Source organism: Sander lucioperca, chromosome 4 (assembly GCF_008315115.2).
Source record: "Sander lucioperca isolate FBNREF2018 chromosome 4, SLUC_FBN_1.2, whole genome shotgun sequence".
Lineage (NCBI taxonomy): Eukaryota > Metazoa > Chordata > Actinopteri > Perciformes > Percidae > Sander > Sander lucioperca.
Window position 1 is genome coordinate 9150402 of NC_050176.1, and position 16407 is coordinate 9166808.

At 38.2% G+C, this 16407-nt stretch overlaps 2 protein-coding genes across 2 annotated transcripts; one reads left to right on the forward strand and one right to left on the reverse strand.

Moving 5' to 3' along the window:
• ftr84 (finTRIM family, member 84) lies at positions 1–3439 on the reverse strand. The gene is made up of 7 exons (XM_031289591.2): positions 2726–3439; positions 2375–2470; positions 1947–2180; positions 1691–1847; positions 1547–1603; positions 1279–1332; positions 1–966 (listed from the first exon to the last, which is right to left on the reverse strand). Exons 1-7 carry the CDS (start codon positions 3296–3298, stop codon positions 428–430), a joined length of 1710 nt encoding a protein of 569 aa, XP_031145451.1. The 5' UTR covers positions 3299–3439; the 3' UTR covers positions 1–427.
• A 1992-nt stretch (positions 3440–5431) lies between these two features.
• On the forward strand, positions 5432–12866 carry tppp2 (tubulin polymerization-promoting protein family member 2). Its single transcript, XM_031289479.2, has 4 exons — positions 5432–5700; positions 6805–6996; positions 7174–7327; positions 10904–12866. Exons 1-4 carry the CDS (start codon positions 5645–5647, stop codon positions 11093–11095), a joined length of 594 nt encoding a protein of 197 aa, XP_031145339.1. The 5' UTR covers positions 5432–5644; the 3' UTR covers positions 11096–12866.
• Positions 12867–16407: the final 3541 nt, after the last annotated feature.

Sequence of the window (16407 nt, forward strand, 5' to 3'; positions counted from 1 at the left end):
TGGATCTCATCGGCCAGATCAATTATCACCAGCTGCTGCTGGAAGAGAGCACCACAGAATGGATGGAAAATGCAAGACACACACACATCTATGCTATTGATAAGTTCTTATTCTTGAATACACCCGTTGAATATAGGCCTTCTTTGCATTGTTACTTGCAGTGTCTGTATTACTGTAAATCAACATATATTTCACCAAACAGGAACGTGCATGAAATACACACATTGGTATCCTAAATAATGGCCTTGAAATAACATTTAGTGAGATATTATCAGTATATAATACAGGAACATGCAGAGTGTGGTCACAACAACATGAACATATGTGTAAGAGAGGGCTTTAAAATTCATTTTTGCAGACAATAACTTTACATTATTCAGTCAGTATTTAACAGTACCTGTGAGTTCTTTAACCTTTACAATAAATCTTAAGGCGTGGGATTCTGCTTCAGCTGGCAGAGGGTAACAGAGGAGCCCACACCAAAACCAGCATACAAAGGCTCACTGAACTGAGCTTTGAATCTGTGGATAAGCTCCATAGTCTCTGATATTGAGTAATATGCCACAGTGTTGCCTGCATAATCCAGGTACACACCAATTCGTGTGGCCCTGGGAGCTTCAGGAAGGTCCCGTTCTACTTTATTGTGCCAGGCAGAGTAGCCTGAGTCTGAGCAGAGGAGACTCCAAGACTTGTCATTGTAGCCCAGCAGGCTGTGCGAATTCTTCCCTTTGCGACTGATGCTCTTGTAGGCCACCCCGATGGAAAACTCCCCGCTCCACTCTGCCTCCCAGTAAAATCTGAAACCAGTCAGAGGCTCCTTGCACAGCAACTGGGAGAAGCCATCAAAGCGTTCTGGATGATTTGGGTAAACCTGGACTGTTTTCTTACGTGTGACCCTCTGATTCCCACCCGACAGGACCAGCTCTTTGTAGACTGTGTTTGGATCGAAGGACATCTTGCAGGAGTCTGAGCAAAGACAGCCACAATGCACATTTCCTAATTATGTATGTTTAGATGTGGAGCACCTCATTGATCAAGAAATAAACTTGTCATTTAGTTTAGTTTAGTTATTCATTCACTTTCCCTCACTCTGTCTATTTTTTACCCAGAAAAACTAAATACCTGAGAATACTGGGCTGGGTCTCAGTAGGTTAAATATAATAAATATAAAAGCATATTGCTGTTGTCAAGGTAAGACAAATATGTGAAAGTAGTCACTTTGTTTCTGACAACAGTGATAAAAATTAAAATAACCTGAACTACAAACACTTTACTCACATCTTAAGAAGTCTGTCCTGGATTTTGGCTCCTGAAAATCAACTCTGGAAGGAACTGTATGAATATGAAAAGATGGACATATTATTTTGTGATATTGTACATTTGATCCTATCATTTATTTTTGAAAAAATCTGAGGTGAATTACATAATTTCATAAATCAAATGAAAGAGCTTTGAAACACTTTCTATCTACAGCCTCCTTTTTCTTTGTCCAAAAATAAATAATATATATAATCTACTGTACATATTTCAGTAAACAGACACTTACCTTTGAGTCGTTCGCCTCCATTTCTTGGCAAAAGTATGTACACGGGGGTTTCACTAACTGTGAACATGATACAGCAATACGTTAGCCTGTAGCCTGGACCACTTACTTAAGATATTTTGTCAAAATCATCTACTATACACAAACCTCTCTTGGAGATTTCGAGCAATTCCTTCTTACAGATGTCGTCCAGATGTTCCTTCATCTCTGTGGCCGTCTTGCTTAGCTCTCCAAAGGAGAACTGAGGGTTGATTAGTACTTTAGGCACCATGGCTTCAGGAGGAATGCACAGGGTCGGAAAATTCTATTCAACCAGAAATAAGCACAGTAATACAATATTACATGACACGTATTATGACATGAATGCTAACATTTTTTGCAGCCCTGTATGATCTTTCAGCACCTGCAGAAAGTGAATGTTGTCCTCTGTTTCGAGGATCTGCCGTAGTTCTGCATCTCTGCGCTGTAGCTCCAGGATCTCCTGCTGCAGGCGGTCCACGTAGCCCTCAGCCTGTGACATCGCTGCCTGCATGTTGGCCATTATCATCTGATGGATTTCAGCCTTCCAGCGCTCCACGGCCTGCAGCATTTCGTGGAATGTCTTATCACTTTCTGCCTGTGCTCGCTGAGCCCCACTCTAAAAGGGAAGAGGTTTTAGAACAGGGTGGGTTGTGATATGTGTAACCACAGTCAGATAATGCCATTTTTTATTCTATACATAGTGGATTTTTTTTGCATATCTCAGGTCATATTGTATCTCCTCCCATATACACAATGTCACATTGCATCTTAAAATGTATAGACACCATTTTTTGATTAGTCTGATCTTACTTTGAGAACATCCACATTATGTTTAAGTTCCTGCAGCTCCTTCATTCTCTCCTGAATGATGTGCTGGACTTCAGTCTGGGTGACCACTAGGACTTTCTAATGGAAAAACATGACAATACGAAGACAGGCTTTTGTCAACCACAGAGAACAAGACATACATTATACCTGCAGCATTTTTGATCATTTTGGATGTAGCTTCGGTGGGAGAGAGTTGTTCTCTCCTCCAAAATTCCATAGTCATGAAATAGAATAGAATAGAATAGATCTTTATTGTCATTGTTTTCAACAACGAAACACAGTTTAGCAGCTCTCAATATGACACATATTGAGTCACAACCAATTCAGACTCACTTGTTTTTCAATGCGCTCTTCTTCTGCTGAAGTTATGTTGTGGCCGCGATGCTCTCTGACAGTGCACAGCACACAGACGCACATCTGGTCAGAGCGACAGAACAGCTCCAGGCCTTTCTCATGCTGGTGGCAGATCTTCCTGTCCAGGTGGCCCGTCTCATCCACCAGCTTGTGTCTCTTAAAGGTGGACGACTCATAATGTGGCTTAATGTGCGTTTCGCAGTAGTAGGCCAGGCACATGAGGCATGACTTAACGGCCTTGTTGCGATGGCCGATGCAGAAATCGCAAAAGGATTCGCGGTGCATGTAGGGGAAAGGAGTGAGCTCCGTGGGCTGGCGCCTTTGCTCGTGTTTAACGTCGGGCAGATTGCGTCTCAGCTTGGGCCGTGGTGTGAAGGTTGCGCGGCACTGTGGACAGCTGTACACACCCATGTGGTCAAACTGGTCCCAGTAGATGTTGATGCACTCCAGGCAGTAGGTGTCACCACAGGGGATGGTGACCGGGTCTCTCAATGCATCCACACACAGTGAACAGTGATCATCTGGTGGTAAAGGGAAATCAGAATCAGCCATGATGATGTTGGATGAGACAAATATGGGACAAATAGTCAATTTGTGTCCTGGGTAAAACTCCAAACTGTTAATATAAGTATGTCAAAGTCTGCCAAGTGATGGTAAGTCAAGGTCTGTCCAAGGCTTCTGTGATCCTACAACTCCTTTTCAAACCAGAGACAACGCTGTTCTCTGGTGATATTTAAAGGGAGGCCTTTGTTTATACTGTAAACACATGCTGACGTCTTACCATAGAACCCTTTTTCCCAGCATTTGAGTGAAAGCACTGAGGCCTAGAACCATGATGGAATCTGCTTGTCAAGCAGGACTTTCAGGTAAACACAGTGAGGTCAAGTTATCTAGGCTACCCAGAACATCTCAGTTAAAGGTCAACGTGTTCCATAATTTTTATTGATGTTTAACTGAAAATGTATTCCCTTGACACTGGGATCTGTTTTTACATTAACATTTTTCTAGATTTAAAAAAACAAGCATCATCATAATACCTAATGTCAGCACAGTGTTTGTCAATAGTATAACACACATGACTCAGAAACCAGTCAGTGATTTGTTCAGGGATTAGCTTTACTGTCTGCTGTTGTTTTTCTTCAATTTCCCCCTAAAACCAGCATTTATCATGGGTGAAGAATTGGCTGTAGCCTACGAGTTAGTATTTTCAAAGGTAAGGGGGGACGCTTTCCTTCACACCCTTCAGGTTTCTATTACTGACTGAGCAGGGAGTTTCATGATGGTGCATGATGCCAAAACAACTTCTCCTGTTTATCCTGTGAACAAAAGACACAGAGCATTGGTGTCAATATATGGGTACCCACAGGAGCACAATGAAAACCTGAAAATGAATGCAAGGTAAAACCAGTGCAGTACCAGAGGACAATAATATACAGTTTTACTTTTACTTTTACTGAAATATTACAATTTATTGATTGTCTAATACACAGACTAACACTACACAACAACAACAACAACAACAACAACAACATCTCAGTTTATGGTATTTGTTTCATGCTTTTACTACACAATGTTTATCAATAATTGGTAAACCCAGGAATAACAAATCTATAATTTCAAGACTAATGAAGGGAAACTTACCTGGTTTTTATCTACTTCAAACTCCTAAATTATGTATACCTATACTATGTAACTTATGCCTATTATATAGCATGCCTTGTTACAGTATGTGGGCAAAAATGCCTGATTGGGACATTGATGTCACAAATGTGCATGGCAATCAGTGGCAATTCAAATATAAATGGCTTTGGAGATAGTTATTAATTGGTGTCATGAATATTAATTTACAGTCTGTGCTTTATTTACACTGGCTCAATGACCCAGTATGAATGTGTAACTGTATGAATGTGATCAGGGCGTTCCTGCAAAAGAGAGGCTTCCTCTCAGTGAACCTTCCTTGAAAAAATAAAGGTAAAAAAATAAACACCCAGTGTTACTTACTTTCGACCACATAGTGTGAATAGTATATATTATAGTGTATATTATTTGGTAGGGTTGAATCAAAGTGAAATTGTATGTATATGAAAATAATGCTGGAATAACGTGTATTGTGACAGTTGACTATAGTATGATAATAGGTATTGTACTAAATCCCAGCAGTTAGAGTATTGGTTGAGCACTATAGTGCAGTTGTGGCATGTACATGATTATCCACAAAAATGATCCCACTCTCATCTCATCAGTGTGTAAAGATGCCTGCTCAATCTTCCTGGCCTGATATTCAGCTGATTGATATGAAACTGTGAGATAGGATAATCGTTCCTGTAATGTGTCAGCTTTAAGCTGTCAGTACTCTTTGTCCTTTTTGAAGGGTTGCTCTCTTATCTTTGCCCAGACAAGAGGGCTCTTGTGACAATGACAGAAAGAGAGACAAAAGACAGCAAGAGGGTGGGAGAGCAATGGAGAGTGGGCACAGCAGATAGGTCTGAGTTGAGTTTAGTGTTATAGAGGGGAGAATGGAGATAATACTAATCTTTATTGATGTACATGCAGCACCTTCATCAAAACATAAATTACAAAAGAAATATCAGAACACAAATGAATAAACACACCGTGATAAATCTTTCCTCAGAGGCAAGTCTGTGCAGAGAGGCGAGGAGCTTATGAGAGTGAATAGACACAAGAGAGGCTGAGTGCCCATGATGTCATTGAATGTGCTGGTCGGTACTCTCTCCCTCCTCCCTCCCCCTTCCCTCTCTCCTCCTGCCTCTCTGCATCTCTCCATATCTGTCGTCATTGTGAGAAAGCCTGGGAGTGGCAGGAAGGAGGAGAGGCAGAGGAGAAAGAAGAAGAAGAAAAAGGAGGAGGAAGACGAAAACAAAGAGGTCAAACAGCTGTATGCGAATCAGGATTTTCCTGAATATTACACAGCATCTTTCCATTTACGGCAGCAGGTACACTTTACTCTCTCTTTTTCAGCATCACCGCATATAATACAAGAAAGGGGCAATGTGAACAGCAGCAGCAAACAAGTCTTAATGTAGGACCAGATATTTAACAGCTGCCATAACTGGATGTCTTCTTTCATGCCACAGTAGTGACAAATCATTTGTAATATTTATGTTGACATTTTTAGATCTAACAGTATATTTTAATATTAGATTTTCTAATAAGATTTAATGTCATTCCCAAAAGTACATCTATGCATGCCGAATTACAACATTGGATCTCCAGTGACATTTACGAACATGATTTTATGCAATTTGTTTTTATGGTGTAATGCCTGAAACACTTCTCAGCTGTTGCCACCTGCCCACCAATAAAGTTTCCGCCAAAGGAATGTAAAATTTAATACAAGCTGCTACTTTGAGCATTCATGAAAAGTGCATTTAGATGCACTTTCTCTACTTAAAAACAACAATTATGGAATAATTGTCGTTCTTTAAACAAAACGTTCTTTTCTTTTTTTCATTTCTACTTATAAATCACTTGTTAATTACAATAATCTCACTGTTTATAACCCAACTTTTGTGAATGTACATCCTTACAGTTTTTCAGAAAACAGCAGTAACAAGGTATAGACAAGTATGTGTTGGTGTGTGTTTGTTTGTGTGTGTGTGTGTTTGTGTGCGTGAGATTGAGTAGAAGGGGAGAAGCGAAAGAAAGCATGTTTGTTCATTCACTGAACATTGAACTGCAGAGAAGCCATTTGGAAATTGAGCTGATTGAATTAAATTGGCCTGAGAGCAGCTTGAACATAATGATGGATGTGAAAGTGTGTAAGAGAGAGAGAAAACGTTCACTTAGAGTCTTAGACTGACCATGATGGCAGCCATTTCTTGGCAGGCCGACCACCAATCAGCTAATAGAGTCATTATGAATGTGTGTTCTTTAATATCCAAAAAACTCCCTCACAAGAATAGAAAGTAAATGGACATCAACCAAAGTAAGGAGGTTTTCACATCACTTTTTGAAAGGGTTAGGACAATGCAACCTTATGTGACTAAGCTGGTATGTTATGTTTGATAATGTATGTATACTGTATGTGTATCTGTCAGTATGGCTGAGGGCTCAGTGTCTGTAGCAGAGGTAGAGACCTCCTTCCAGAAGTTTGCAGTCCATGGAGACACTAAGGCCAGAGGGAAGGAGATGAACGGCAAGAACTTTGCTAAGCTTTGCAAGGACTGCAACATTATTGATGGCAAGAACGTCACCACTACAGATGTTGACATAGTTTTCAGCAAAGTCAAGTAAGATTCCATTCAGGCTCAACTTTTCACAGCTAAAACATTCACAACAAAACAACCCGGTCACAGTTTAACTAACAGCCAAGAAAAGCAGATGTCAATATGAACTGTGCAATACCATGGAGTTATTATTATTATTTGGATTCAGAAAACATCTGGCAACACTGTGTGTTTCCTCAGGGCAAAGTCAGCTCGTGTCATCACATTTGAGCAGTTCAACCAGGCCCTGATAGAGTTGGCTCCCAAACGTTTTAAAGGCAAAAGCAAAGAGGAATCGCTTCAGCAGCTGTATGGTCTCATTGTTGGTAAGGAGCCTACCAACGTTGGAGTCACTGTGAGTATTTCATCAGTTCTAAACTCAACATACATTTTACCACCCTCGGGCACCATCATCCAACAATGCAACAGCTTACTTTACTTTATCCACTCAACTTAGTGCCATGATTGACCTCCAGAAAATACTTAAAGGTGCAATATGTAATACTGACAGAGCTAGTGTTTAAAATAGTTATTGCAGTACAAATTCAAAATAGCCTACTGGAGAGAGTCGTCTCCCCCGCCCCCTCCTCCCCAGCCTCAAAGTTCACGGAGATTGCCAGGCTGATACCGCAGCATCCATAGTCTCGCTTTGCCAGACCCTTCTCCAAAGCGCCTTGAAGGAGCATCCACAACAATGTTGCTAGACACTTGTCTCACATAGACAGACATTACTTCACAGCACAGTGGAGTAGCTAACGTTAGATGCTGGCACACTCACGGTTGTTGGCTACGCCTGCTGAACAGGCTACACGTTGTAAACAGCCATGGCCCGCTTGCCTGGTCCTCCGGTAACGTTAGCAGGGTTAGCATGGCGGCGTTAGCCAGGACCAGTCGGGATCACTTTACTGTAGGATGACCAGACGTCCCCGGTTTCCAGGGACAGTCCCCGGTTTCGGAGACCTGTCCCCGGCTGGAGCTGTCCCTGGAAATGTCCCCAGTTTTCACTGTGACTGACAGACCTGAAATTGGAATGAAAGAAAGAAAACATTGACCAAACGTGCACCCTAAACGTACATGTGCCCATATTTTACGATGCTAAAATTGCTGTTTATTTAGTATTATAGAGTCTGGTGGGTGTAGCGAACGCAATTTCGCGAACTTTTTATGTTTAAAAAAAGGATCTTACTCTTTAACAGAAAGGTCGACCTCCTTAGAAATCCTTTCCATAATGTTGTCAGACACTTAGAATATTAATCTGAGCCTGTCAGCGGCAAAATGAGCACTTTTATGAACGTAAACAAGCTGGACAATTGTCCTATTAACTTACATTGTAGCATGTTTCGCCGTTGCCGACTGCAGCGACCTCGTCTAATACTGGACCAATGTCAAAGGAAAATATTTCCTCAATAGTTTTAATTGTATGTGATACTCACTGAGCTGTTGCAGAAACAAGCCCAGCATGAAGCAATAGAGCAAAAGCTGTCAGATAAATGTAGTGCAGTAAACATTACATTTCCCTCTGAGGTGTAGTGGAGTACAAGTATGAAGTAGCAGCAGGGGCGATTCTAGGATCAGACCTTTAGGGGGGCTCAGCCCCTAATGAGAATGTGACACAGATATAGTGCATGCAAAAGTGTTAATCTGCGCCATGAAATTACCAACTTCTTCACAACCGCACTCCTGCTCTCCCTCTGACAGATAGAGACTCAGCCAAAGGCCTGAGTCTGGCACAACCACCTCAACCAGAATCTAAGCTTTCCAATGATATTAGCACCAGTTGCTGTGACAAATGGTTTGCGAGAAAATGAACATTGAACTTACATGAAATGTTATCATATTTGCATTCTGCATACATCTCTGCACACCATTACTTTCTGAAATATCTCACAAACTCTTCACTCAACACATGCATCAGTACAACAAGTGGTTCCTGAGTAATCCGGTTTTGAAATTGCAACAAAATTTCTACATGGTCTCCAACTATAGGCACAAATTATAATGTATTCTCATGTAAACTATTTATGTCAGCACAGATATTTTTTGTAAATTGCTTAGCCAGTGTATCCCACCATAATGGTTATTATATTGCCAGATTCCAGACAATCCAACTTACTTATATATATCCCACTTACAAATATGAATATATATTTCTACTGGTATGCTTCCTAGTGACATTAATGCAAAAATATGAAGAAGAAACTATTCCACCTGTGTGTGCATGGTTAGAATTCTGAAGTGCAAAATAGTTCAGGCTACAGCACAAGTATTTCCATCCACAGATAAGAATAATCAAGTCTAACCTCTGAATTTCTTTCCAAAGTGCACCAGATTGATGCATTTAAACGTTAAAATAGACACAATTTTCTTACAGGGGAGCATGCCCATGCCCTGGGGCAGTGTCCCCGTTTTAAGTTTTACAAAGATAAAAACATGACCTGTTTGGGAGTATTTACGCTTCTGAGCTGAAAATGTGCCCGGATTTTGTCTCAGAAATCTGGTCACCTTACTTTACTGGCTGTGTCTCAATTTGTTTTTGCGGATAACCAACTCGGGTACTCTAGTTATATAATTCAATGTGAGTACACAAATGTTGAAGTTACATAAAATGCCCGTCCCTTGTAGAAAATAAATTAGCCTGAAGCTAATGCTTACCTATTCAGGAGTAAATTAGCCAACTCGCCGGTCAGTGATGCTCACACACCCCGCTGTCAGCTGGAAGTCTCTAAATAGAATCATGGACATGTTTATTTCCTGAAATATGGCTCGTTTTCCATTTGAACACATTGTCATCAATATTAATAAGGTTTAAAATCGGAAATCACATGAACGAAAAAGTACACAGGCCCAATTACAGTAACTACATGAAAACTTAACTGTTGTTGCATGAAATGTTGTTTGTGTTTAGCCTACAGCATCAGTTTCTATCATCTAATGTGAAACAAGAGGCCAAGCCAGCCTGGTAACGAAGCTGCAGCCAGATGCTCCTCAACAGTGCTTCCCAGCAGTCAGCTCCCCCTGCTGTCCATAAGGTGCCTCTGCACCCCTTTCGTTTCAGACCCTCCCACCAGCCTTTGGGCCACGCCTCCAGTTTTGACATCTGTCAGTGGAAAAGCCAAATGTTAAATCGAAATGGGAAAAGCCAAATGTTAAATCAAAATGGGAAAAGCCAAATGTTAAATCGAAACGCCAAATGTTAAATCGAAAAGTCAAATGTTAAATCAAAATGGGAAAAGCCAAATGTTAAATCGAAATTGAAAAGCCAAATGTTAAATCGAAATTGAAAATTCAAAAGATAAATCATTTTACATTTCAACTTTGCTTTTTCAGTTTCCTATTTCTTTTATAAATTCAATTATGGCATGATTTTTCCTAGTAGCGTAGTCAAATAATAATATTTTTAATTTGATCTTACTTCATTTTCTCTTTGGACTTTCAATTTGGATTATGAATAAATATATCCTCCATATATTATAGTAAATATATTACATATTGGACCTTTAAGTTTTTGTTAAGGTTATGGGTGTTTGAGGTTGGTTAAGGTTGGGGTAAGAGCCTAGAAAGATTTCGATCTCTCTTTGAATAATTCATAACAATTTGTTCACATATTTTATGTTTTATTGGCTACCTCTGGTCTTTGTGCTATGGCCAAAATAATATTGTGCATTATTTTCTGCCAGTGTCATTCTTGATTATACCACTGGGTGAAGCCAAAGTAAATGCAACGCATTGTGGCTTTAAACTGACATTTGTTTACAGTAAAAAATCTGTTATTTTACTGGAATAATTTGTGCTGGAAAAATTAAATAGTTGAGAGTTGAGGAGAAAGTAAAGTAAGCAGATGGATAAATAGTGCAGGTCCATGTTTGTTTGCGTATTTGAATGTACCTGAATGAACAAAGGGGTAACATTTTTAATCTTATATTGTTTTTAGAAAGTGGCAAAGGCAGCAGCAGTGGACCGACTGACTGATACCACCAAGTACACTGGAGCGCACAAGGAGCGGTTTGACGAGTCAGGCAAAGGAAAAGGAAAAATTGGGCGCGAGGAAATCCCAGACAGCAGCGGCTATGTGGGAGCTTACAAGGGCAGCGGCACTTATGATGAAAAAGTGAAAGAAACATAAACGTAATTCTGCTGATTATGAAACATTTGATTCAATAACTTGAATTAGGGGTGTTAAAAAAATCAACATAAATTCATTGGCTACTGTATACAGTATGTTTTGTGGGCCTAGCATTAATAACACTTGTTGGATCCATGAAAAATCAATGAAAAAAAAGGATGATTAATTTAAAGAAACTATTTCCTTAAAATAATCAAAAGATAATGACAATACTTAGCTGCAGTTAGTTACAGAAGTACAGAAATGTTTAATGGGTCGTAGCATGAACAACTGCTATTGTTCTGTATGTTTTTTTTAACAATTTTACAGTGGCCAAAAGATTAAACTGTACTTGAAACCAAGCATGCTTTATAGAAACTAACTCTGCTTTGTACTATAGCTTAACACTGTGCCTTAGTTTAATGTAGCAAGTAACGTGAATGCTCTCATATACAGTAATGTGTTGCTTTTGTCACGTACCTTGATGTAATGGATGATACTTTAGCTGGTTTCTAAGAAAGGTCACTGCGTCAGTTGTCATCCCTTCACTTGCTAAGCGTATCACTTTATGGTTCAGTGCCTTTTGCTACATGACCAATCAGTGGCCATTACATGGCATTTATTCATATCATTAAATCAAAAATATATTAACAAGAGAAAAATATAACATGCAGTGGAGAACAGAATAATACTGTACTAAAGAAGTTATAGTACAGAATACATCCTCTTTATAACTCATTTTTACTTACTGACAACATCATGCTGTTATTTTTAATATATACATACATAATGTATATTCTTTTGCTACTTTATTTAGTTTAAAGGTTAAATCAATTCAGAATGTCACTTTTTTCTCAGAATGAAGGACTGAAACATGCATTTTAATAAAAGAAGTGAATGTAAAAACCTAAATCAATATCCAAAAATGCACCAACATAACAGTTTTACATGGATAAATATGATAATATTATACTTGCAGCATTTTGCATGCTGCAGTGTAGCATCATAAAGGAAGAAAATGAAGATGCTTTTGTTCATAATTTGACCATGCAGTAGTTGGGGAAATATTGTAAGAGTTTTCATTATAATCCTCTCAAAACCCAATTTTAGACCCTGATGTCAGCTTTAACAGACAGTGCTGTGTGGTATCTAAGCAATTGTAAAATGTAATCAGTGTGTTATGTTATTGTACACACTTGTCTGTTGCAGCCATGCTACTTATAAGACATTAGAAGTGAAATCTTATTTTAAACTCACCAAACTCTTTGTGGAGCTCAAAGGTTACATGAAAACATAAACAAAAAAGGAGTGAATTTACCGTATCAGAAAATAAAACATTTCTCAAGCATGTTTTGTCATTAAGTAACTGTTAAAATCAATGAAAAATTAACTCTCACCTAAGACCTGCTGATTTCCAGAAATAGCTGGGATACAATTTCAGAACATAAAGGGCCCTTGTAGAACTATAAACACTTAGCATACACTTATCCTTCTACCTGAACCCTCCTCGTAATGTGACACTGATGGCATTTATAGAGGATTCATAAGAACCATTTTTAACAATGTGCATTATGTTGTGCACATGTTAAAAGATATCTCCTCCATATCTCACACTATATAGGCCTGAGCTGATATGCATCACATGGGTTTTGTGTGGATAGTGCCACTGAATTCCATAATAGCCTGCATATATTCTCTGCATTACTGGATTCATGATTCACTATGATCACTGATCACTATAATCACTCCCAAAACACAATGAAGTAATCCAATAAATGAATGCCATATAGAATAACTTTTGTGGAGTAATCGTTTGTGTTTTTGGAAAGACATTTCTATTTTCATCTACTTAAATTCTCTGCTGATTTTCTAAGGTGAAACGTTTTGTCATTCTTTAAAGATTCATTTAAACCTGCATGAACTGTTTTGGGGCCACAACAAGCTGTAAGCACAACATAATAACAACTTATATATTTGAAACGCTGACTTTTGTAATTATGCACCCAGCAGATTTGGAGCAACATTATCATTCATTTGGAGCTGTGTTTATGGCCAACTAATGATGACACAAATATTTTTGTACTGGTGAGGATTTGCAGCAGCTTCTGGAGTTAATCACACCTGAAATGAGCAAATTAAAAAGATGGTTTGACAGTAATAAATTATCATTAAATTTGAGTCAAACCAATATCATGTTGCTTGGAAATTGTAAGTCAAATAATCAAGTGCATGTTAAGATAGATAGTGTGACTATTGAAAGAGTGTATGTAAATAGATTTCTCGGTGTGATTATAGAGCACAAGCTCTGCTGGAAACCTCATATAAAACACGTTCAATCTAAAGTGTCACAAAGCATCTCAGTGCTGAGTAAGGCAAAGTATGTATTGGATCACAAATCACTGCATATTCTATATTGTTCACTGGTTTTACCGTATTTAAATTACTGTGTGGAGGTCTGGGGGAACCCCTATAAAAGCACACTGCAACCACTGATCACACTACAAAAAAGAGCCATAAGAACAGTTCATAAGGCAGGATATTATGATAACAACAACTTACTGTTTTTACATTCCAGAGCTTTAAAGTTCATTGATCTAGTTGAATTTCAAGTAGCACAAATTATGTATAAAGTAAAAAACAGACTACTAACAGGTAAGGTTCTTTTTTGATAGAGAGGGGGGTATAATTTAAGGGTTAAGTTTAAATTCAAGGTTCGAGCTGTTCTCATGACTATAAAAAGTCAGTGCATTACAATCAGTGGTGTTAAATTGTGGAATGGTCTGTGCACAGAACTTAAGCAATGTCCAAACATAATCCAGTTAAAAAAAGGTACAAAGCAATGATTTTCAAAAAATATAGAAAAGGAGGGCTTTATTAATTGCAATATGTGTTCTCTGACGTATGTGTATGATTATGCATGTGTATATGTGTGTGTGTGTATGTATGTGTGTGTGTGTGTGTGTGTGTGTGTGTGTGTGTATATATATATATATATATATATATATATATATATATATATATATATATATGTATGCATGTATATGTATGTGTATATATATATATATATATATGTATGCATGTATATGTATGTGTATATATATATATATATATATATATATATATATATATATATATATATATAATATAAGATACATGTGATAAATATAAATGAGATACAAATATGTGGTAAATGAAATAATAATAATAATAATAATAATAATAATAATAATAATAATAAAAATTTACTGAGTTATGGAAAAGGGGTAGGATTAAATATATATATATATATATATATATATATATATATATATATATATATATATATATATATATATATATATCCGTGTCCCGCTGGAGCTCCGACTGCAGGTCGAGGTCGGCAGCGAAGCTTTCTGGCAAAAGCAATGTTGCTACGCTGGTCGATCCCCACTGATGACGGTCCGTCTGCGGCTGCAGGCCGTGGAGCTCACCGCCAGTGTTTTAGTTTGACTGTTAAAAAGTGTTTAGACAATTAAAAGGTATTTATTTAGAAGCGGGCTGGCTGCTAGTTAGCTAACGCTAGCATGCTATTCCACCAAGTTTCCATGCTACATAAATAAGCCGGACAGAGTTGTCCCTCATCTGGCGATAGAAACCCTGCTTTTCCCGTTCTGTTAGCTCAGAGCTCCACAGCCTAAGTCCACAGGTACAAATTAGTTTTGCACCAAATGTATCGTCAAGAGTGTTGTGAAAGTCGAGGTGCGCAGAATCGCCACTTTGTGACGCGAGAGAGCACATATGTGAAGTTGCAGTGACAGATTCGAGAGGTTGTAATCACTGAGTTGTGGTTGTGATGGAAAATGAACCAGAGTAAAAAAAAAGTATACTAGTAAATGTTGCATTATAAGTTTGCAGCTGTCATTGTGTTCATGTAAATATCAATCTACACATTTGTGAATATTTTTTCTGTAACTTCACATTCAGAATACAGGTGTGTGTGAACATTTTCTACAAGTGCAAATTTCAACTTACAGTTCAGATTTGTTTTACAAGCTCTCATGTTTTTTTTCTTTGTATGACTTCAAATTCAGATCACATGTGTGTGAATATTTTTACAAGTGCAAATTTTATTTTTACAAGTGCAAATTTTAACATACAAGTTCAGATTTTTTGTTCTGCAAGTTCTCACATCGTATTCTACAAGCTCTCCCGTTTTGCACCATATTTACCTTCATAGCCACCCTCCAGCTCGGATCCCTGTGAGCTAGTTGGACACACTACACTCTGCTTCGCCCGCTGCTACCTTGTCCCTATCACCAGCGCAGCCAGCTGTCCTTGCCTACGTTGCCTTTTTTTTGTGATCACTCATTAAAAGACACTTAAACCTTTCTCTCTATGTCCGTCGTGATCCTCTGTGTACTGGGTCATAGCCACAGCCATAACATTTTGCTTATTTGACTTATTGGCATATTTCTTGATACTTGTTTGGTTTATTTTGAAAGTTATTTTTGTCTGAAATAATTTGTTTGATTCATGCATTTATTGTAAGTACAATATTCACTTCCACTCCACAACGTTTCTTACTGTTTAGCAACTAAATGCTTTGTTCACCAGCTAAATGCTAACTGTATCTGTCATTTGGTGGTGGACAGTTAGTGTGCAGCTGGTTTTTAGGGATTTTCACTGAGAACAGCTTCCTGCTGCACCTAGAAATGATGCAGATGAGAGTGGTGAGAGTGAACCATAGTATGTGAATCCAAAACAAGTTAAAAGCTGCTCAAAAGCTCCACAGGTGAACTGTATAGTCAGGTGATAATTATTTTTGGGTTCATGAGTGAAACCTTTCAGATTACATGTGGTCATCTGATCCTTTACTAACATTATATATATATATATATATATAAATGGCAACTTTAAACAGGACATCCAGATAAGAACGGATTCTACTTTTGCAACAGACAAAAAAGACAAACCATTGCTGATCTAGAACTGCACAATGAAGTTCAAATTTGAGAAAACAAATTAGATTGTATAAAGTTATGAACATACATTTATACTTGACAAAGACATTCATTTTACGAGTCACAATTCAAACCCACTAAACTAGGCACATATTGTGAGAAAAGTGAGGTTAAGGTGATGTGCAGCTCCACAGATCTCACCCTTAATGGTGCAGTATTACAGAAGTGCAATGTCTGGATTGTCTTAAGCATCGTTACTGCGCTTTCTTGTTTTATTGTTTAAATAATACTAGAGTCAATATTCAACTAAACACTTTCCAATTTGGACTGCTTTCTTGCAGTCTGACCATGACTGACAGAAAGACATACACACACTATCGGAGACACCAGCCT